The sequence below is a fragment of the Furipterus horrens genome, unplaced genomic scaffold, assembly GCF_987537825.1.
Source record: "Furipterus horrens unplaced genomic scaffold, mFurHor1.1.pri manual_scaffold_1, whole genome shotgun sequence".
NCBI classification, from domain to species: domain Eukaryota; kingdom Metazoa; phylum Chordata; class Mammalia; order Chiroptera; family Furipteridae; genus Furipterus; species Furipterus horrens.
This window is the reverse complement of record NW_028327171.1, coordinates 141326480-141351563: the sequence shown is the minus strand read 5'-3', so window position 1 is coordinate 141351563 and position 25084 is coordinate 141326480. Positions and strand designations below refer to the sequence as shown.

The following is a 25084-nucleotide window of genomic DNA, read 5'->3' as shown; positions in this document are numbered from 1 at the left end:
GAACGAATGTTCTGATGCTTTAAATTTTAATATCTAGAAATCAAGGGTAAGGACCAATTACTAGAATTTCCACCCTTAAAGGAATAATTAATAACGATATAACAAATGTACAGCTGCAAACTTCTTTCAAAAGTTTAATTTAAAAAAATTAAGATCAATAATTGAAAAACAGCCAAAACACCAATGTCAAGCTGCAGTAGTTTGTGATCACAGCAGCTTTTTGTGTCAGTCATGGATCATAATTCTAAATGTTTTAATATACAATAATCCATATGAATGCATTACAAACCCTGTTATCACCTGTAGTTAATGGTGCCTGTCATACAAATGAACAGGCTGTTCTTTGCTCTTACCTTTATGGTAAATAAACTACCACTCTGGAGTCACAATAATTAAATAAAATGTAAATCACTAATCTCATTTGGCTATCTGGACCAAGAAAGTTATCGGGCTATTACCTGTCTACTTCTAATGATCAGTAGTGATTTATTGTTCTTTTTTTTTTTTTTTTTTATTGTTCCAAAAGTGGTGCCTTGATGTCTAATGAAAAGAAATTGGTCTTAAAAAGCTACTCATTGTTTATCCTGAGTCTTAGATAACACACTTTTCTTCTGATAAAATACTTTTCTTATTTATTGTTCAAAACACACAATATAGACAATAATTCTAATTCTGGTGCTGTTTTATTTAGTAGTGTTTTATCCCTGGTGCCTGGCTGTCTACCATCATACCTCAGCACATAGCTTCACTCTGAGATAAGGCCCCTCTCCTTTGCTCTTTCTCCCTTGCTTTCAGTAGTTTGTCTGCAGGATGCAGGTTTTGAACTGAAGAGCACAGTGGAGTTCTTACTGTGCCTTTCCGGTTCAGCACAATCAAAGTTTTGTGTTTAGAATTGTCCTTGACATTCTTTTGTCCCACAATGGGGTGGACACAGTGTGCTGGAAACCATGACATCATTATCATTGACACAGACTTAAATAAATCACCTGCATCTTGGCTTCTTTCTGCTTATTCAAGGATTCTTCATCTTAAGGAAGAAAGTGCTCTTTATTTTTACAAGCCTTCATCCCAAGGGTGACTGGAAAATGCAAACTTTTACAAGTGTTTTAAAAATAAATATGCTATGTGGTTTCAGACACAGTGTGCTGAGTCAGAGGTGTCTTGGAAAATGTTTAAGGTTAGGCGTGAGGCGGAGAGACAGCCAGGATTGCCATTAATTCAGATGAGATACTCCTGACCTCTTTATTATTATGTCCTTTGAATATGGTTCATGTGAAGCTTAATTAAATAGGCAGATACATAGTATTTCAAACACATACCTGGAAAGGCTTAGTGTTTCATTTTAATAAACTGAGCTTGATATTTTTTTAAAAGTCTGGTGCTCGGTAAATTGAAGCAAAGTACATTCTAGGTAAAAGTGACACCATCTTAGTTGCACAGTCTTTGCCAAAAGAGGGTTATAGCTACAGTTAATACAGACTGCAGTACACATGGAGTGCCAACTACACATTTGTATACCCAGCATTTAATAATTTGGGAAGCAACCACCTACTGTAACTTCTCTTTACTTTTTCATAAGAAAATGACAATGAGGAAGGAAGTACAGCAGAAATCTTGAACATTACCACTATTATGCAAAAAAAAAAAAAAAAAATTCTGTTAACTGTTTTTCCCTTCAGTGACTTGATCTCTCAGATGGAAAACTTATGATACTTCTGACTCTTAGCTACCAGAAGTCACATGAGATGAACGAGGAAGAAAGACACAAAAGCTATATTTATATCTAGTACCGAACTTCTCAGAAATACCTTAATTTAATTCCTTGCAGAGACTGATAAAAATACCAGATGAGGGAGCCTTTCAACGGATCGATTATTATAATTGACAATACAATATTGCTATATATTGAACTTCTGAATGTTTTATGCAAAATGTCTCTGTGAAAATAATCCTTAAATAAGAGAGAAGTCCAGGGCCAAGAATAAATTTAAAGGGGTTGTACAGTTTAAACAAATACCATTCAAATTTTCTGAATGTTAATAAATTCAGTGGCATTAAATTAGCATCTATTTATTTTACCTTATGAAGTCCATAATATTTCAGCTCTGAAACCAGAAACAGATAAGCTGTAGGACACTACAGCTGTAACATTTGCTAGAATTTGTTCTTTTATTAAACAATTATCACTAAAATGTGATGAGCAAAGAATGATTAGAATAAATTTGGGGATTCAGAGACCCATTTATGAAGTTTCTCTTGTTTTCAGTAAAATGATTATCACAGAGAGATATTTATACTGGATCCTGTTTGGTTCTCATTACTATTGTTGTTATAAAAATGCAGTTTTTAGAAGTACATGTTTCATTTATGTATTTGAAGGATTTTGAACTCTCTTCTCTCCTCTGCCCTCTCCCATATGCTACAGTTTTGTAGGCAGAAAATTCAAGAGTCCTCCTATTTTTCACACTCTTCCTATTTTAAAATATGGCAGCTTTAGAAAATGGCCTGTTATCATTTATGAGTCTTCAACTTTAATGTTACATATTTTCATCTTCATTACAACATTGAGCTGTTGTTATATTTGTATGGTTTTCCTCACAAAGTGACTGATTATTTACTGATGCATAAATAAAAAAGGGAGATATTTATGGAGTGGTAAGGAAAGGAATAAGGAAGGCATGCTTTCGAAGATTAGCTAAAGCAGTGAAACAGGTGTTTTCAATACCCCTGGGATGCTTGTCTTATAAATTGGGTCTTTCAAGTTTTGATATGTATAGAATTAGGCTTTTAAAAAATATGCCCGTGTAGGTTAGTGCCATCCAAATGGGGGGAAAGTATGAAAATAAAATAAGAAATTCTGTCTTTCCACTCATTAGCCAAGGTTACTAGAGGCATAGCAGCTAGCATGCCTCTTTGTAAGTACAAATACTGGTTGCTTTTGACTCTTATTGAAAAAATAATATCTTTCCCCCTGTTTGTCACTAGAACTGCCACCAGAAGAAAAGCCCTTCATTTGCCCCAAATAAGCACCTCTGTTTTTCACAGCTTGCAGTAATGCTTAAAGTAAATAAGTTCTTGTGCAGCTAGCACTATTGGATTCATTCAATTGCCTGAACAAAGCTATTGTTTAGAGGTTTACAACAAGCCTTTTCTCTGTTTCCTTTCAAAGAATCTTCCTTGTTCCTGTGGTTGGCATGCTTAATAGTAAGCCTTTTTACAATTTTCAAATGCTAAAGATAATTTTCCCCCACAGAAGAAATGAAGGAAGACTATGACACTATGGGGCCGGAAGCCGCGATCCAGACCGCAATGAACAATGGTACAGGTAAGTAAGTTGACTGCACTGAGATCACATTTGTCCTGCGTCATGTGGATTTAGTGAGCGTCTCCATGACTTCACAATTAAGTCAGGCATTACAGAGCTCTTGTTTTGTTTCAGATCAGAACTCCCTATAGTTTGGTATTTTAGTAGCAAATATATCTTAAACCCCTAATTTGCCTGTGAAAGTTGAGAAAAATGAAATGGATGAATGAATCCTTTTAAAGCAGGTGTTTGGCAAAATTCTATAAGTAATTTTTTATTTAAAAAGACTGCACAAATAATTTTAAAATCAGAATATAATATGCCTCTTCTAGTCACCACTTGATATTTGTCATTCAGAGTTCAAATGATATGGTCTAATGTCCATTGTAAAAGGTTTTTTTTTTTTCAGATAAACCAAATTTCCATAAACATTCCTCATAAAAATTGATCATCCGAGCTCCTTTTTATTCTTCCTTTACTTTTAATACTCAGTACTCTCTTGCCCTTCTAAATAATATTTTCTAAGCAAAAGTTCTATATAGAAAAACTGACAATTTTACTTGAAGCTTAAAAAATACAGTAGGGAGGTAGTTAAGTGGTATTTTGTTTTACTCTGCTACTGCTATAGAATGGAGTTTCGGGACAATTGTGAAAGTCTGTGTTCTTTCCCCCCAAACAGCGTCTTCTCTCACATTCTTATATCGCCAGTGCAAATTTACATTGATCCATTATGTTTACCTCTCTTTTCCTGAATAAGGCTAATTATTTTTGATGTTTCAAATAACCCTTCACACTAACATTACAAAGATTAACATAGTGCCCAGTAAAAGGTCATCTTCCAAAACAAGACCAAAACCAAAACAAAACAAACAAACAAAAAAAAAATCACATAACTACTTCCACTCAACTTAGCAATCAAAAAAGTTACAGTTTTATGTAGTTCTAGAAATGTAAACAATTAAGATGATATTCATAGCTCACTTATGTTGATATACATCATAACAGAGTGCTCATGCTCTGCTTCTGTTTAGAATGTTCTTATTAATAACTTATGAGGCACTAATTTACTTTCTCGGGTGTAAAATAAGAGAAATAATGAAGATCTAGGTACAAAAATAAAACTGCACAACATGGGATTTTGGAAAAAATATAGAACCAGAAACCAACAATCCTAATTTTTTGGTACAGCTCTGGCAATAACTAGATTGTGACATTGGGCAAGTCAATAACCTTCTTTGGAATTCACTTTCTACACCTGAAAAATGAACAGATTGAAACAGTTGCTTCTTAAGAATATTTCTAGTTTTAATGACCTCTGTTTCAGGAGTACCCTCACCATGTAAAAATGAAACATGACAAAGTAATTTTCCATGGAAATGTAATAAATACAACAAATTAGATACTTTCTATGATGTCCCAACTCATGAAATCAAAAACAGCTTCATGTTCCTGTTAAAAGTAAATATTAAATTTCAACTTTAAGTATACATAAATGCTAATTTTATTAACTTTGTAGGCATTTAAGGTGTCCCAAAAGGAAATTTATCTCACAGAGTGACAATTTACTAGCTGTTTTACACACTTATAGTCTAAAGCGAAGTTAATAAAAATTGTTCCTATGCAGATTTAAAAATCAATTTTGAATGTTCTTTCACCTAGCTTTAAGATCTTTTTTTTCTCATCCTGCTTACTGTTCCTTAGAGTTTATATGTATTCAGTCAATAAATAAACCAGTAGCTATTCACTGAGTGTCTTCTATATGTTCACTGTTTCGTGTATGTGTGATAGAAGATGGGGCAGGCAGTCCAAGACATGGTTGTTATTTAATTTGGAAGATGAGACTAACACTCAAGAAATAATAATGAGTGATAAGTAAAATATGTGATAAATATGCACCCAATGATAAAAACCATAATTATTTCAAGTTACAGAAGTGGAAGAGATGCTGTTGTGTTAGTATTTAGAAAAGGTTTCATGATGGAAGTAAAATGTGAACTAAGTACATTTTCCATAGTCATAGAGAAGTGAGGAAGGGCTTTCTAGCAAAGGAGGAGTATGTTAGCCAATGAGAAACTGTGATATTTATTCAAAGGATAGTGAAAGAATTAGGCTGAGTCAGAGGGTCCTAGGAGGCAGTTCATGGAAAATGAAGTGGACATTTAAGTTGAAGCCAGCTGACAAAGCAACAAACAGAAGTTTGGGTGATGTTATACTACCATGATTTCTTTAGGGAAAAAAACAGACTTTGAGAGACTAACTAGAAGCCATTGAAGTTATTCAGGTGTGAAGTGATAAAAAGCTTGTCCTAGGGTGGTGACAATGATGAAATTAGCAGCATGACTTCTCAACAACTGGTTGATTCTCTGTGAGATGGAGTCAAAATAGCTCAGTGATGGAGCCAAGATAGCTGTGTTTAGAATATGGCAATGCTTGCTATTTCTAGACAGACAGAAAAAAGATCCAGTTTTGAGGAGAAGACCTTGAGCTGATCTTCAGACATTAATATTTTCATGTAAGAGTTAGACAAATACATACGAGAACATGAGAATGTCCATTGGAAATGAGGAATTGAAACCCAGGAAGTCAGGGTTTTCTAGAGAGATTTGAGTCATGCAGATATATTCAGATAATATTTAACATCTTGGGACTATGAGACTTACAATTGAGAGTGTGTTTATTGAAACAAGTAGAAAGCTGAGGCCAAGCCTCCTGGTGAGTAGGGAGAAAAGTCAAATTCATTGAAAGAAAAAAGATTGTAAGGTAGAAAAAAAATATTAAACATTCAGAGAGCAAAGAAAGAAAGTTTCAAAAAGGAGAGAATGGTCAATTCAATAAAAAGTTCAAATAACTACAGTTGTGAAAGAATGCTGAACAAATACATTGGACTTGGTAATTAGGAATTTACTACTGATCCTCAGTTTATAATTCAGCCCTCTTAGAAGATAAATACACATCTCTTCCCAACCATAAGTTGACTGCTTCTTCCCTCCAGCGTCTTCTTAGATGCCTGAATATATGTGGAATTGAAATAAGACATTATTTATGGTTGAAATTACTCATTATTAATGGACCATATCTTTCTCTTCACCCAAGTCCTTCTGATGAAGATCCAGCTGACCTTCTTCTGTAGCCATCTCAACTAAAATGAAATCTTCTTCCAATGAACTCTCATGAAATAAATCCGCTAACCTTTCCATAGATGCTGTAGTGTGTTAATTAATGTGGTCTTTTCCAAATTAGATTGCAAATTCTGCAGGCATGGTTTTTTCTTAAGCTACCACATAGTCTATAAGTGTGCCTTAAAATTAATAGGCTCTCAATAAATGTTTTTATTAATGAATGAATACGGAATTGTTTAATATCAAATTCCATTTTTCTTTCCTAATCAAAGCAGAATGCAAAGACATTGGAATAGACAAATTATTTTTAAAGTTAAGCAAATTTTCTGATTTAAAAAATGTCATTATTAACTGGACTTGTAGAGGGGAGAAAAGGAAAATATCGCTAATATTTTTCTGTGAATACTCAACACATAAATTTTATCCCTAACTAAAAATAAGGAAAATACCTCTGAAGTTCTTCCTCAGTTTTACAAATCTATTAAATAGTAAACTTTAACTTTATATAAACAAAGTAGTCTTTTAGAACCTAAAAGCATATCTCCTTCATAATGTATTCTGCTGAGTTTAAATCTGTAAGAAGTAGTGGGAAGGCTTAGTGAAATAGAATCACAGAATTCTAAAATTAAGTTACACTATAGAACAATTCCTTAACTATAATTTGATAGTTGTGGAAACTGTATTTTTAAAATGCCACATAGCTAACTGGTGGAAGATTTGGGAATAAAATCTAAATTACCTGACATATTCTTTTGCCTTAGAAAGTCTTCCACCACTCTGAGAAATTGAACCGGTTAAAAACTATGGTATCATTTTTGACACTTATGTACTTTATCTAATTAATCATCAAGTACTATCAATTTTACTGTCACAAATATCATATAGCATTTGAATCATTTTAAATCCTCATCTTTCATTTGAGCTATTACAATACCTTGTTAACTGGGCCCCTGTTTCAATCCCTAATTTCTCTAATACATTCGTCACCCTAACAAAGTTAGTTAGAAGTTGCTTTCCAAAACTTAGGGCAGATGGATAATTGTAACTTGTCCCCACTCCATTTCATACTCAACCTGGCATGGTTCTCCATTGCTTTCAGATTGCATTGGCTTCTAGGCTGAATTGGCAGATCCTCCATGATCTAACCCATCTTGTCTTCAATGCCACTTCCCAGAATATGCCCCAGCTCAGAAAGACTGTTTACCATTATACTCCTTTGCCTTTGTTCGTGGTTTTCCTTCAGCCTAAGAAGCCACTCAGCCTCTTTTAGCCGAAGAGCTTTCTTAGTCTGACAGCATCATATACATTCTTAAAGGCCATCTCCACCAAGAAACCATTTTAAAGTCTCCAACTCAGGATTAATCATTCATTCCTTTGAGGGTCTTCTTATAGGATTTATTTCATTCTCTCTTGTATTATACTTAGTCACCTGCAGGTATGTTTGTCCCCACTAAATTGTAAATTACTTGAAAACGGGAATGGTATAGGGTTTTGGTTACCTACCTACCATAAATCTTAGAATCATCTAGGTCAGACAGAGTTTCTGAAGACATGAGGGAGTGGATGAGTGACAAACAACACTTGGCTTTGCTTTCATCTTTCCAGGTTGACATATTTTTGACAACTGGCCTGAAATAACCACCTAGACATTTTCATCTCCCATTATTCTAGTCTCCCAAACAAGAAAAACTCAGTTACATTTGACTTATCTCTAGCCTCATGTCTTCCTCTATTTTGTCAGTTCACATTCCTCCAATAATTTTTTCTCATTGCCTGAATTCTCTTCATAGTATCCTTATTTGCACCTGAGTACCTATAGGACAAAATTCACATTCTTCTCCAGTATTAATTTCCACCCATTTCATACCAACAATGTTCCATTTTTATCAGACCAAATCCTTGGCAATATCAAAAAAGAATTACATTTATGCCAACCTGAATCTCTGGCCATGCTGTTCCTTGAGGTACTAATCTCTCTCTCCCTTCCCTCCAGTCATTCAAATTCTCCCTACCCTTTTGTTCTTCAGGGACCGCTCACGTCCCATTTCCTCAATGTGGTCATCTTTGAACACCCAAACCGCATCAATCTCTTCCTTCTCTGAAATCCCACAGCCCTCAGGTGCACATGACTAATTTTAGCATATTGAATTGTTCCTCTTTGTATTGTTTACACCTATTTCACCTAGTTAATTTCATGAGGGCAAACAAACAATTTCTTCAGCTGTAATATGGTGGTAGATTATCATGACATCTATCTACTCCTTAGGACTGTTGAGGTAGTTAAATACACAATGTATATATTTGCCTCAGTAAGTGCTCCCAGGATATTTGCTTTAAGAAAAAGACTTTTCCTTGTTTACCTTAAAGGGCCAATATGGCAGTGAATACACATGATACACATTATACCTGGTAAAATGAATGCATGAACAAACAAGTAATTGGTAGAGAAGGAATGGACTCTGAGAGGGCAGCCCAAATAGGGGAAAACATTCCCTGTGTAGGGAATCAAATCCAGCATCTGCAGAGTGAAACCAGGATTTAAGTTCCTAAAATCAACTTGTTAAAGGCAAAGAACAACATTCTAGAGTATCACTACATTTTTACAATAAAGTTAGATTAGCAGCATAGCAAAATTGATTTACAACAACATAAATAACAATTTCTGATTTATATTCATAACATTCCACGTGCCATTTAGTGTTTCTACACTAAGTTTAATGTTCTAAAAATGAAAGAAAATTTTATATTTTAACCCATAAGACAAAGAATGCATTTTTACCAAAAAAAACCTTACAACACTCAGATGTTAATTAAATTCAAATTCAGAATGAAATTATTATGTAGAGTTTTTAAGAGGGTGTGAAAAAAACATTTTCCAAGAAGATTAGAGAAATGGAAAAACTTAGGAGCATTATAAACACGAGTTTGTCTAAGAGCTAGTAGTAACAAGGATCAATCTTAGGTACATGGTGATCATTAACATTAGTGTAGTTCCACGTGCATATCAAGACTCAAATCGGCCCCTGTTGTTTCCTCTTTGAAAATGTGAAAGTTATATTTACTCAGACAATCTACTACTCTAGTTATAAAGGGCTATTAATAACCACTTGCATCTTTGCTTTCTTTGCTGGGAAAAAAAGTGCCTCACATCTAGAAACTGGACAAAGCCATTTTAGGTCTTAGTTTTAATCTTGCATAAAGCAAGCAAATTATTGTCCAAGAAATAACTACATATATTGACTCCAATCATTAAACATGACTAAACATGCTTCCAAAATTTTAAGGAAAATATATAGTTGCTTTCACATATGAAAAGCAAATGTTGTTTTGGGATGCTCCAGATTCTAGAGTCAGATAAACTAATTTGAATTTTGTCTTTACCAATTGCTAGTTACATGAACTCAAATATATAATAAGCCTTCATTTCTACATCACTAAAGTAGAAATAGTGATTTGCTGTGTACAAAGTCTCATTGTAGGGATTAAGTGGTGTAGAATTTTTAAGTACCTAGCACAAAGCCTAACAAATACCAGATGCTTACCTGTTTTGTTTTGTTTTTGCCAGTTTGTTTGCATGTACAAGTAAGCTTTAAACCATTTTTATTCATTAAGAAATTAACACATTCTGAACTGTTTTCTCCCTTCACATGAGTTCCTCATTAATTCCTTCTCAATAAAATGAAAATACAGTGTTTCACAGATTTGTAATGGAAAGACTAACCAGATGATTTGAGAGCCTTTGTCAATTAAATTCCTTTGACGTTTTGGAAAACTATCCAGACAAGTTGTAGGACAAATTTCTTTTCACTGGTCTCACAATGAACTTGAGATTAAAAGCAGAGATTAAGAAAGAATAGCTTAGGTTTCTATCTAACTTCATCTTTAACTAGCAACCCCTTTTAAAGAGAGAAGACGATTTGTAGTATTTATAATATTTGTGTATAATGATGATGAAAGCTGTCAAAATTTCTTTCTTTACTTGGGCACTGACTAGCATCAGTAATCATATCTTTTTTACTTCTGGATAACAATCACTTGTTAATAACCACTAAAATACTTACATTCATTCTTTTAGGTCAGAATATTTCTTTTGTGCAGAATTGGAATTGAGACTTGAGAAACTTTAAGGAAATAGAAAATCTAATTCTAGTCCTTAAGGAATGGAAAGTCTTACAATGTCAAAAGGAAAAACAAAAATCAGAATGACAGAAAGACAAAACTTACAAACAAATAATTATAACCTCAATAGCAATTCAGATCAATAGCCACTTAGGGACACCCTACTAAGTGCAAGGCATTTTCTTTGGCATCATGAAAAATACAATGAGTAATTACTATCATTAAGGACTTACATTCAATTGGGTGAATGAAACAATGGTAGATGAATAAGAAACATGTATAAAATGTTTGACATAATTTTAGACACAATAAATGTTCAATCATTGCTAGCCACTATTATTATTAATTATTATAATAATACATGGATCAAGGTGTTTTATTTGAAACGCAACAAGTTACATAGGTTCAAGTGAAAAGTATTCCATATTGCAGAGGGCTTCTGACAGAGCAAAGGATTAAATATTGGAGACATGAAAATAGAAGACAGCAAATTTTAGGAAAGGTTCCCTTTAGGACAGAGGCTTGCTGGACATGCTTCTGTGCAAAAGAGAGAGTTAGAGAAAAGCTGAAAATATAAGCCTGGGTGAAGACTGAATAGGTTATCAGAAAAGTTGTGAGGGTATTGCTCTTAGGTGGTAGCCTTGGCTACTGGGAGAGATACATGTTTTTAGCAATATGATCACAAAAAGAAGGAAGAATGAGGGTAGATTTTGATTGAATTTAAGGCAGTTTGGGGTATTCACATTATATGGTTTGCATTCTTTGAAGTAAATAGAAAAACAGTGCACCAGCTGACAGTAAGGGAATCTTGAGGTGTGGAAGTGTAGAGTAGTTGCTGTGGACAATGTATGGAGATTTAATTATCATCATAAAAGAATATTATGTTTTGATAACATAGACTGAAATAAGTCTACACAATTATTAAAGTTTCTTTAGACCCTTGCGTACTCTAGGAGCAGGGAAATTGGGCTACATTTTAATTTGGCACGGTGGGAATCCAACAAGAATAACAGGCAGGGATGGAAGGGATTTCAGGCTTCAAGGTGAACTGAGGCAAGTATAAAATAAGAATGGCTGAAGTAGACTAGGTTACTTGACAGGGCCTGATTATCACAATGAGGTACCTGTTTCAGGAGAATGAGGAGCTCAGTGATAGAGAAAGGCAGAAAGTTGAAATCAGAGAATAAAAGTTCCAAGTTCAGGTTCATAGAGATGATATTATCCCAGAGTTAGCCTAGTACCAAGGTGTGGCCATCATGTTGTTGGACTAAAGAAAGGCAAAGCACTATGCACCGAGGATTCCCATGGACAATCGTTTGAGTAATGACGTTTTCTAGAATGACTATAATGGAAGTCTGGGGTAAACATAATAATAGAAAGAGTGTCATTTTACTTGAGCTGTATAGGTGGTGTTAAAGAACATAATGGAGAAAAATGAATGACTTAAACTTCAAAAAATGCGATTAGAAATTTGAGGCTTTTGGGGTGTAAAGGTTAAGTGTACTCTTCTCCATATTTTCTCTCAGTAGGCGCAGTTTTTATACAGCTCTTGATGGTTGATAAACAGTTTATTTGTTGAAATAATAAATAAATGAATAAGCAAATAGGTGATGAACAAATTACTAAAATAGGAACACTGATTTGAAACGGTAATGCGGATGGAGGAGTGTGTTGACCCATCCTCTCTGGCCAGTGTGTTAAGACAGGTGACAGCAGGAGTGGCTCTGCAGGAAGGGTCGGCGAGGCATGGGAAGTTATCAAGGGGTGACACAGTTTCATCTAATCTGAAGAAGTGGAACACGTACAGCAGGATAGCATTAAGCATGTGGTGGAATAAACAAGTAATATGTGAGATTGTAAAGCAAAATGAACCGTGAATAAAGTCCCTAGTCCTAAATTACTCTTGAGACATTTTTTTTATTTACTATAACCATAATAATAAAAATTCACCTTTGCCAGGTGGCTCATAAAGTTACTCTGTATTGGGTGCCATTAGAAACATGATTAAACATAAGAAATATTCAAATTAGGAAAATATAATTCTTAAATACTAAATGGAAATTTTAAATTAACATCTCAAGTGGAGAATTTGAAGAACATTGATGATGATTTTGCTTTGCCCCAAAAGACTTAGATGTGGATTACCCAGTAAAAAAATGAGCATGGGTTTCAGAAAAACAGGGACATGAAAAGTAGAGAAAAACATTTTAATTTAATATTTTATTTATATTGAAGTTGGCATTTACTTTGGCTTTTCCCATACTGATTTCATGGCATTATAGTGTTGTTTGGAACTATGTATAATGTCATAGTGAACTTTTCAGCATCTAGAACCTATTCAGATCATAACCCTTCAGTTAGGCATGATGGAAAACTAAAAAATGGGGTTCTCTCCTTCTTTTTCTCATAATGAGTCATCATGACATAGCTGAAAAGTAATGGGTTAAGAGTCAGGATACATGAATTCTCCATCCAGCTCTTCCAGAAAGTATTTGTGTAACTTTGCGTGAATCATGAACCTCTCTCTACCTTAGCTGTATCATCTGTTAAATGAGGAAATTAGACTAGCAATCCCAGACTCCACCCCACCCTGTCCTTTCTTCTAGTGACATTTTACCGGGAAACATGAACAAAGAAAACAAAAACCAAGGGCTGTGATAGCTGTCGTGGGAGGGGGGCGTTCCCAGGGGTTGTGCCTCATGATATTATACCCAGTATCTGCACAGTCATGCAGGGCCCTTGGTTTAATACTTTCCTGCTGACATTTTGCACTGGGCCCCGCAAATTATATAGTCAGTCCTGCTTATACTTCACAAAATGCACTCAGATAATAGAGTATAACCAGGATGGGAAGGTGTGGAATCAGGGATTCAAACCCTAAAGTACCACATAGAAATGCCAATTCTGCCTAGGTTTACAGAGTCCTTCCGGGCATCTCCAGAATAACTGAATCGAGGTAAACATCTAGACCTAGATTGAAAATCTTGCCTGAGCAAGAAACATCATGGAGCAAGATACAAATCTCCTAAATTGCTAGTATTATTGATGAGGTTGGCAGCTAGCAAACAGTTAAGCCTCTTTAAGCACTAATTCGTAAGTCATATCATTAACATAGAGAAAGTGGGGAAAAGAGTAAGAAAGTTTCTGTACCTTTATTATCTTCATGGTTAAAGCTTCCATTTTCTCCTATTACTCTTACATTAAAATTAGATTAACACTTTTAAATAAAGGTAGCTTTTTTATATGGGCAACAGAAGTCACACAATTTTGATCATGAGATATTTCTCAGCAAGGGTTGAGTGGGTGTATAGTGTTAATTGTGCAAGATCAATTTATTAGATAATTCAATTAGTAACTAAATACTTAACAAGGAGTCATATTATTATAAAGCATTTCACCTTCGTCTTTTGTCAAGTATCTATAATGTTTTTATGTGATGGAAGAGTTTTATCATCAGTCAGGTGTGTCATGCAAATTATTGTTTCAATTTTTTAGCTAATTTCATACAATGAGTTTTAAAAAATAAAGCAGAGAGAGGAGAGAAAAACAGAAGTAGCACTTGGCAGGTTAGAGAGGAGGATCATTTTCAGACTCTGAGCAGTGTCCACCAAGGAGAGCCTATCACTTGCTGGCTCATAAATGCTGTGGTTTTACTAGCTTTGTTTGAGGTTAGGAGCAGTTATCTTTACAACAAGAGTTCCCACAAGAAATAACTGATATCCCAGGCTTTTTGAGTGTCTCCTTCATTCACTCAACAAATGTTTAATAAGCACTATTTTCCTTGTGATGTTTCTTTCTTTTCTTAAGTATATTTTATTGATTATGCTATTACAGTTGTCCTGATTATTTTCCCTTTGCTCCCCTCCACCAGGTACACCAATTTCCCTCCAGCAATCTCCCACTTAGTTCATGTCCATGGGTCATGTGTATAAGTTCTTTGTCTTCTCCATTTCCTATATTATTCTTAACTTCCCCCTGTCTATTTTGTACCTGCCAATTATGCTTCTTAATCCCTGTAACTTTTCCCCCATTCTCTCCCAACCCCTGCCTGCTGATAACCTTCCATATGACCTCCATATCTATGATTCTGTTTTTGTTCTGTTCTAGTTACTTGCTTATTTTGTTTTGGGGGGATTTTTGTTTGTTTTTTTAGATTCAGTTGTTGATGGTTATAAGTCTGTTGTCATTTTACTGCTCATAGTTTCGATCTTCTTTTTTCTTAAGTAAGTCCCTTTACCATTTCATGTAATAATGGTTTGGTGATGATGAACTCCTTTAGTTTTACCTTGTCTGGGAAGCACTTTCTCTGCCCTTCCATTCTAAATGATAGCTTTGCTGGTTAGAGTAATCTTGGTTGTAGGTCCTTGCTTTTCATCGCTTTGAATACTTCTTGCCAACCCCTTTTTGGCTGTAGAGTTTTTTTTGACAAATCAGCTGATAGTCTTAAGGCAACCCCTTCATAGGTAACTCTCTTCTTTTCACTTGCTGCTTTTAAGATTCTCTCTTTATCTTTAGCCTTTAGCATGTTAATTACGATTTGTCTTGGTGTTGTTCTTTTTGGGTCCAACTTGTTTGGGATTCCCTGTGTTTCCTGGAGTTGTATGTCTATTTCCTTCACCAAGTTATTTAAGTTTTCTTTAATTATTTTTCAAATAAGTTTTCAGTTTCTTGCTCTTCCTCCTCTCTTTCTAGCATCCCTATAATTCTGATGTTGGCACTTTTGGAGATATCCCAGAGTCTTCTTATTCTCTCCTTGTTTTTTTCTAAATTCTTATTTTTTCTTTCTGTTCTGGTTGAATGTTTATTTCTTCCTTATGTTCCAAATCTTTTATTTGAATCCTGGTTTTCTTCTCTTCACTATTGTTTCCCTGTGGATTTTTCTTTATTTCACTTAGTGTAACCTTCATTTCTTACTTTATGTTGTTGCCATATTCAATGAGTTCTCTGAGCACCCTTATCACTAGTGTTTAGAGTTCTACATCCGATAGGTTGGCTATGTCTATTTCACTTAGTTCTTTTTCTGGAACTTTGATCTGTTCTTTCTTTGAGTCATATTTCTTTGTCTCTTCAATTTGGTAGCCTCGCTGTGTTTGTTTCTGTGTATTAGGTAGAGTTGTTTTGACTCTCTGTCTTAGTGCACCTGTTATGTTGTAAGGGATGGAGCCTAGGTATTCATCAGTGTGGGATGACCTGTTTCACCATTTTGTGGCACTGTGCATGTGGGAGGGGTCAGAGAGGGGACAAGGCCACTCACTTGGCACTCATTCCTTTTCCAGTCACTTCACCTACTTGCTGTATGTGACTAGCGCACTTCTAGCTGCTGCCCTGGTGGTAGTTCCCACAGTGGGTGTGTTTACTACATTCTAGGAACATGGGGGCCCTCTAAACAGACTCTTCTGAGAGATGAGCAGTTTCTTCTGTTGCCCCAACCCCCAGTGGTTTTCACAGCTAGAAGCTACGAGGCTTTACCTTCCCAGCACTGGCACCCTAGGCTGTGAGGTTTGGCCTGGGTCTGGGATCACACCCCAGATGTCCCTCCTGGCTTTTATCTGCCACGTGTGAATGTGAGACCACCTGTTCCACCAGCCGCCCCCGCGCCGCGCCCTCTGTCCCGGCTCCCCATCTCTACCCCTCCTACCCTTCTGGATGAAGATTTCTTCTTTAAATCCTTGGTTATCAGACTTTTGTACGGTTCGATTTTCTTACAGTTCTGGTTGTTTTGTTTTGAGGTTAATTGTGATACTTTTTATGGTTGTTCAAGGAGGTGAAGTGTGTTTACCTACACCTCCATCTTGGCCAGAAGTCCATTTCTGTAGTTTCCAGGAAGGATCAAAACACTTTTTCTTAATCTGTGTATGTAGTTCCTCCATCAGAAAGCTGTGTTGATTTGAGTTTTTAATTGAAAAGAATACAGTGAATTAAAAAGCAAATTGATTTGGGTAATTAATAAACTGAAATTATGGAATTCTAAAACTTCAAGGCTATTCCAGAAAGCATATACTGGCTCATTTTATAGATGAGGATATTGAGATTTAAAAAATACAAGTAGCAGAGCCAATATGATGAGGAACCCAGTGACCCAGGACCTGGTCTAAGTATTTAGTTATCGAGCTTTAGCTGTATGCTGGGCATTGTACATGGACCTGGTAATACAAAGCTGAATAAGACATGATCCATGCCTCTCTCAGCTCACAGATATGTAAATGACAGATTAAAATGTGACATGATAGGTTTAAAAATTTAAAAATTGAGATACATGGATGATATTCAGTAAATGCAGACTGAGGATATGAACTCAGGTTGAGATGGTCAGGAAGGCTATCTGACATGATAGTACTTCTGTGCTATTTCCCACAACCATGCTGAATGCCTTATTTAGCCTAGTGAGGCAGAGATTTGAATTCCTAGAGTAGTGATTCTTAAACTGGGTGAGTGTTGGAATTCCCTGAAGGACTTGTTAAAATACAGATTATTGAATTGCTGGGCCAAAAGCACCCTATTTTATAAACCCTCTAAAACATACTAAAATAGTCTAAGAATCTTTTTGGTAATATACTAACTCCAGGTTTTTAGATTCCACAGTAATGTGAAAGATAATACACATTATCTAACTCCAGAATATTTCTAAAGGCATGGATTCTACATGGATATATAGCCATCAAAACTGCCTAAGGGTTAGTAGTGTCTCAATCTTGATATTCACAATCCCCTCACTTAATATAAACCTCACTTAAAAATTAGACTTTGTCCCTGACTGGACTACTTTCTGCTGTTTTGGGAGATATTTGATCCTACAGGGTAGTATGGATTCCTATCTCCCTGTTCCTTCTACAAGTCTCTCTCCTAAAGCTCTTACACATGGAGGGCTCTCATTGGCATCTGAACATGTGTTCCCAGAGAAAACCATGTCAGATCAGGCATGGAGAGACCAGCTCCGATGCTGTACAAATTCCCAAGAAGAGAAGAAAACTTGGTCACTCTTGATGAGCCTTCCTGGCTTCACACACACCTCTGTAGCAGTTGGAGGCTCTGGTGGGCTGCCCATGTAGCTATGTAATGAGAAAACTATCATCCTCTTCCTTTGAGTTGTTTTTCAATTTCTGGTGCCAGTATGTATTTTGGAAGCCTTCTGCAGAAAGGCATACATGCATTTTTAATGAGGAAATGCTTATATTCCATTAATAACTCAACTTTAAACAAAGTAGCCATAAGAATTTATATACCTCAACAAATGCTGAGGAGGGGCTTCTTTAATCAAAAAAAATTCAATATAGATGACTAAATTAAAAATAATTTCCTCTGTTTTTGATCCTCTAAAATGTTAATAAAGAGACTGTTTTTCAAAAAGAGGATGAATATTGTTACCTAGATTTGTGATGGTTTCTTCTGGTCCCTATGCCTGAATGAATGAAGTGAGTAAAAGCCAGAATATATGATAAATGTAAAATTTCTATGTTATCCTGGGAAATTATCCCTATATCTGTACAATATAATCATATAATCCCCTGCTATACATCTATGTATGTATATGTCTGCATATTGCATAATCACAAGCATTTTATGTACATGTCTCTAAATATGAGAGTCACAGAACTAGGAAAAATTATCAGTCCACATGATTGTGTCCTCATCCCCAACCACACTCTCTGGCTCTAGTAGGCACTCAATAAACAATTATTAAATGAAGGAATGGATGAATGATTCCACTTAGGTTTTTACATACACTTGTGTTAGCTCTTCTAGAGCCTCCAAGATACTTTCCTTTCCAAAAGAATTATTTATTCATTTTGATGGTTATTAAAATGGCTTAGAATAATATTCAAATATGTTTCTTAATTTTTTAATGAAAATTTAAAACATGTTGGATATTAGACAAGTGGAAAGAGAATACCCATCTTCCTACATGAACATATGCTTGTTACATTTAAAGAAAATAAATGGTGAAGCAATAAGAGTAAAAAGAGGGAAACAGAAAGGGAAAAAGATTAAGTATGAAGGTCTCAATATAATTTAAATATTTGTAAATATGAAGTTAAACTCACTTTTAAGAATCTTTGAGAAAGTACCCTAAAGCAACTGAATTATGGGGAACGGTGACAGATATGAAGACCAATATAATTCTTACATTTAGAGTTCCATTAACATTACCTGTTTTTTAGGCAATCATTTTTAACATCAGTCCATAGTGATACTTAGCATTATCTATCTAAAAATATCAATCTTTATCTAAGCTAGACAATAATGTATTTCTGAAAGTATTAATAAGCAACATTAGTAAGATTGACTATCATATTTACAAGAAATTTAAGGCTTTTTTAACTTGTAGGGGCCTAGAAATTTACCCTAACAATAATAAAATACACGTGGCTATGAGGAAACATGTTTAATTAATGAAACTTTTTTTTTTAGCTAGAGAAAAGTTTACTTGACCTTAGGGAAGGTTGAGATATTTGCAAGACATTAGGGTAAATTTTAGGACTAAATGTAAAATCTCTGGAGAAGGTATGGGAAGAAATTACTTGGAAGTTTCTTGTGAATTTTTATTATGGTTTGATCATAAATACCATGCAAATATCCTTTGTTAGTGTGTTTTGGCAGCTCTTCCTAGCAGACCAAGGAGTGAAGAGGATTACTGAAAGAAAAAAAAAGTAAAATGAGGTTGATTTTAGACTAGAAAAATGCAGTGGGGAATTCTATAACTTTCTAGCCAATTTTTTACCTCATTCCTCTGTCCACTATACAGTATTACAAAATCTTTGCAAAAACCAAAAATGTAAACTTCCAAATAGAATCAAAGCTTTATTCTTCCCAACAATTCTGAGAATAACCAAAATGTAATCCCATCATTTGTTCTACTATTATAACAAGTAGGGTGATTTGGGGTTTCAGAGACTGAAACACACATGGCCTCAACTTAGAAAAGGGGATGTTCCAGGTCACAGACTCTAAGGAGGGTTGAACAGCAGAGTCCCTGGAAGGACAGAAGTGCAGCTTGGCCTCAGAAGCAAGTACAGCTAAGAATGTACTGTCTGGAACTGCTATTTGTCTCTACTTTGTATGTCTGCTTCATTCTCTCTCTTCATAAATTGTACTATACATGGGCTATATCAGCTTCTTTGTTCTATGTCTTATAGCTGCAGTCACTTGGGGGGAAAAACTTCCTTGATGCTCTCTTCGAAACAAAGTCCTAAAATCACAGGAAAAGGATTTGCTGAATTCAATTGGATTTGTTGGCCACCCCTGGGCCAATCAATAGTTTGGCCTGGAGAATGGAAGACTAAGATTGATTCACTTCAGTTGCAGCTTACTTCACTGTGATTAGGGGAGCCAGATCATGCAGTAATGTGGCAGCTGCTTTGGGTATCATAAGGCTTGGCAATAGGGAAAATGGGGAGCTATTCTCAGGCAAAGGTGAATGTCATGGTGCGGAGCAGGAAAGCCATATGTCACTAGTACCCATAGCAACACCAGTCAAATCCACATTATATCCATGATGGTTATACAATACCTAGTTCATGGAAGGCTAGGCTCTAGCCCACTTAAATGACTTCAGATATTAGCATACCTATACCACATAAAGAAAAGTCCTGATGGGGAAAATAGTTGTAAATGATTAAGTGTTATCTTCTTCATGAAATCATTTTTGAATATGCATCTGGGCCCTTTCAAACTCTTACAAGTACAAGGTCTTTCCAGAATGTATCCATAGAGACATCTATTGAAAAAGATACAAGATACAAGAAACACTGTACATAGGACAATGATGCCTCAGTCCCGTTCAAAGTAGGCACCTTGGGACCTCACAGAGTTCTCCCGATGGCCATCAGCTGCCCTGTAGTATTTTCCTGAATCTCATTGACAGTCTGAAATCTCTTCTCTTTCAAAGGTGATTTTAGTTTTGGGAAAAGCCAGAAGTCACAGGGTACCAAATCTAGGCTGTAGCAAGGCTGAGTCACTTGAGTGATTTGATGCTTTGCCAAAAAACTGCCTGAGACATGATGCATTAATGGGTTCATTGTCGTGATAAAGCTGCCAATCACCAGTTGCCCACAGCTGCAGCCTTCTGAATCATCTGACTAGTTTCCACAGAGGAATGTTCAAGCTAACGCAACATTTGAGGAAGATTCGTTGCTCTACTTGCTCAGTCGTTTTGAATGTGACAGCTGCACAGTACACATGCTCAGTCAATGGTACCTATTGCCCCCACTGACTAGTACAGTAAAAATTGTCATTGTTCACACATGCATATTCCAGTCCACTCTTCTTGCTGCCAGGTTACATCGATGTCCAAAACCATTTTCATTATATTAACAATGGCTGGCTTTTTCTGGACAGACCTCTTATTTATGATCCACACTATAGTTTATCACATAACTGTTCTATAACTGCTTGAATAGTAGACCCAAGTTTCTAGCTCAGCTGTAGGTATCCTATCTTATGTTTCCATTTACTAGAAGACTTTTACATCAAGATTACTGTTAAGGAAATAATTTATTCCACATATATTTCATAAATGATTTTTGAGAACATGCTAATCTCTAGGTAACATATTCAATGCTCAGGATACAAAGATAATCAAAGTAATCCTTAAATTAAAAGAGCACATAATTTGATGTCTTCTGTCCTCATCACACTTGACATAGAAGTCTAGCATGTCCAAATTTTATCTAGCAAGTAAATTGCCTCTCAGAACACCAGTGGTATATCTAGATGCAGTTTAGTTTGCCTATCCAGAAAAATCAGAATTCTTTTCCCTTTTAAGCCAAAAAGGCTATTAATGCAAATCCAATTCAATTTGCATTTGATTACATTTCTGATGGAAACATTCATATGCAAATAAAAATTCATGCAAAGATAGCAAGATAATTCAAATAGTTGCTGAATTATCAAGATAAAATTAGGATATTAAATGTACATCCATCATGTGTTTATTAAGACTAAGGAATCCTCTGGTGGGACAATGTTCTTGAAAAATATAAATAAATTGTGTCTTGAACATTTAACATTTGAGTAGGTCTGGGTTCAGAGGGTGCTGTTACATTGCTTTCTATTGCCACAGTGCTGAAAAAGATATCAGTCATTAGTCAAATTAGTTAAGTTGTTCAGAAGAGGTTTATCTTGGAGTGACCATGTTGTCTCCTTTCTCTTTTTCTTGCCTTTAAAAAAAGAATAAAGATTTTTGATAGCTCTGAAGTTATTTTGATTTTTCAAAACAATGGACAAATAGTTTGTGCAAGGTAGCCATTCCTTCATGCTTTCTAGTGACTTAATGGTACAGGTTAAATGGCATCATCAACAATAATCACCAATTTTGGAAAACATCCATAGAATTGTGAACATACCAGTGGGAAAGTGACCTGACTTAATCTTCTAAGAAAATATTTAAGATTCTAAGGTTCTAAGAAAAATTTTAAGCAAAACTTCAAAATATAAACTCGCAAATTTCAAAACTCTAGTTGAAGGAATTACAGGTCTTAGAATCACACTGTTGCTCTTGTTACAATTAACAGAAGTTGGTGTGACAAAAGAGCAAGAGGTTTGTGATCACCATATTCAGGATCGTTAGCACTTAGTTTAATAGTCTACAAAATGTAATTCTCCTCAGTTCTCTTTCATTTGATCCAATGTATTAGCTTATAGTTTCAAGTCCTTTTAGTACTCCAGTGAGCCCTGCTTTGATGAATGTTACCTGCCATACATCAAATTTGAAAAATCTGAATTTAGGGGAGGATCTTAGCCGCCTTTCCATCTTTGGCATACCTAATTCTTCCCCAAGACTAGAGCTTTTACTTCTGAAGTGCCTCTCAAATCTTGCCATTTCTCTTGTAGCTTCTAACACCAATTCCTTAACCTTTATCTTTTTCCTGGCCTATGGCAAGAGACTCCTAACTGGTTTCCCAGAATCGATTTTTCTTTTCTAGCAATCCTGATCACACTATAGTTGGATTTGTCACTTAAAAATGCAGATAATCCATATTTTCATCCAATCATCCTCCTTGCTTAATACTCTTCAATGGCTTCCTGTTTCTCTTAGAATGAAACCCAGATCCTTAAAAAGGCTGTCGCATACTGCATGGTGTGTCTCCTGCCTGCCTCTTCACCCTTATATCCTGCTGCTCTGCGTTCCCTCCCTGCACTCCAGCACTGTCCTTTTAGCTCCTGAAATGCTCCACACTCCTTCTGGGCATCACTGCTCTTTCCCAGCTTGTAAAGTGCAACTTCAGGCATTTTCAGTCAAAGCTTCCCTGATCTTCCAGATTCCATCAGGTCCCCCCCCAACAGGCCCCTCTGTTACTTCTTTCATACCACCATACAACTTCCTGTCATAATACTTACTTGAGTTTGTAATGTTATATTCAGTTTTGAGATAATATCACTTGTATTGACCGCTCTCATGGCTTCCTGGAGGATGAGACTGGGTCTGTTTTTTGCCTATCAAAACAAGACACGATGACTGTCACATACCAGGCATTCAGTAAATACTTGTTGAATTCATGGAAGGAACTCATTTTCTATTCTCATCTATAATCCACAAGTTCATAATAGTGAAAGCCAAAAATAAAAATAAAATAAAAATCAACTGACTTGCTTGAAGATCACCCTGTCATAAATTGCCAAGGAGAATTAGTATAGCAAGCACTATGATATTTTTTATGGTCGAGAAGGTGAGATGATGAGAAGTAGACTGTTATCAAGGTTAACTGTTCTCAGAAACTATGCAAGTAGAACTCCACCATTAATTGTACAAAGCATAGGACTTTTTTCACCTACTTATAGAAGAGAATAATGTAACAGCTACTCTCCCAACTCTGTCTTATGCATAGAAATTTTAATTTAGGATATTTAAGTCACATCTTATTTTAGAAACATATCTAGTAGGTTCAAATATACACAGTCTTGTCACGCATTGCTAAAATTGATTTACAACTATTATTCATTGTATAGTAATAAAGTCATAATTATAAAATTTTAAAATTTTTAAAAGTAATATCAAACTTATACAACCACATAGCCATTTTCTTAACTCACTTTGTAACTTTTTACTTTATTTCTATCAGTCATTAGCTTAATTTTATATTCAGCAGTTTTAAAATACTGACCAACATATTGAAGTTATAGGAAAAAATAAACTTCCCCATTCCATGATTGTTTTTTAACAAAGTCACATTATTATCTTTCTAGGAATATCTGTCTTTTCATATCCATCTCAGAGTGCATAGTCCTGGTCCTCCTCCGTGACATTCAGAGTGGAGGGTTCAAAGCTTATATTTAGCAACAGGATGTATCTGTGGTTAGGGACATTAAGTTTAGTGGACAAAAGAAAAATTAACTATACCTTTATTAAAAGACAGGAACATTTTATATAGACTGTTATATAGCTTTGAGCTCATATTATCTCTAACACTTATGAATCTTAGAATGTACTTCTGTTTACTTTTTTTAAATCCCTAAAAATTATTTGTGAGTTATGTGATCTAGTATTCCTGGAAGAAGAAAATAAGATGTGTCTGTTTAACTTAAAGCAAAGTCCCCCTTTTTGGCCATATTATGAGAATAAACAATTAACCAATGGCTAGTCATCTGCAACATTTCTCACAAATAAACTAGGTATCTGTAGTCTTTTTGTTAGTTAACCTTTCTTACTAGCAATGATGTAAGCAGACTTGGGCTACTAAGAAGAAGGCCCTGAAAAGGCTTTTTTTTTCTTTCTTTTTATGATTTCAGTTAAGAATGCAAATTGCACATCAGACTTTGAGGAATACTTTGCCAAAAGAAAACTGGAGGAGCGCGACGTCCACGCAGTGAGCATCGAGGAGTACCTTCAGCGCAGTGACACAGCCATTATTTACCCAGAAGCCCCCGAGGAGCTGTCTCGCCTTGGCACGCCAGAGGCCAATGGGCAAGAAGAAAATGGTGAGGCTGTAATTCATTTTTAGCCACTACACTGACCTCTGCAGCTGTTACAATTACAAATGCACTACATGCCTGGGTGTTTACCTTAAAATTTGAAGAACAGCTGCAGAGGCATGGAATTTCATGAGCAAAGATTAGAACTGTAATTTTAGGGTATTGTGAAATTTTTTTGTCAGCAAATTTCTGTCATTTTGTTTTGTACATCCAATAAAGAACAAGAACAATTAGAGCCTATTTCTACAAGATAAAAATATCTAAATTAATTCCTATCTTTCTGAAATATTTCACTTTTGAAAGAAAATAGTAGTTTTGAGATACTGACCCTAACCTTCTGATCTTTACGGACACCTGACAAGCTCCTTCACACTGTAAATTCCTGAGTCATATGTGACTAAAGGTTTACTGCGGCCTGTCAGTCACCTAAAGAGAAGTTCCTCATTTATCAGCCGTTTAAATTTCCCCCCAAAAGCTCAAGTAATTAATTAATTTTCTAGCGCAGTGTGAGCTGATTCCTACAAGTCTGCCCTGGGTGTGCGCGGGGACTGGTGTGCGCCGAGGCCGAGTGCAATGATGGCACTCTCGCGGAGCAGATTGCAGTGATTCCTGTCATACCATCCTGGGCAGTCAG

At 35.6% G+C, this 25084-nt stretch overlaps 1 protein-coding gene across 4 annotated transcripts in view; it reads left to right on the top strand.

The window, feature by feature from the left end:
- Positions 1 to 25084, top strand: part of ZEB2 (zinc finger E-box binding homeobox 2) — a 131839-nt gene that overhangs the window by 90042 nt on the left and 16713 nt on the right. For all 4 annotated transcript variants that reach the window (XM_090279574.1, XM_090279567.1, XM_090279554.1 and 1 more), the window contains exons 4-5: positions 3254 to 3325; positions 24268 to 24456. In XM_090279574.1, coding sequence (XP_090135700.1) covers positions 3254 to 3325; positions 24268 to 24456 — 261 coding nt within the window. The remainder of the gene's footprint in view (positions 1 to 3253; positions 3326 to 24267; positions 24457 to 25084) is intronic.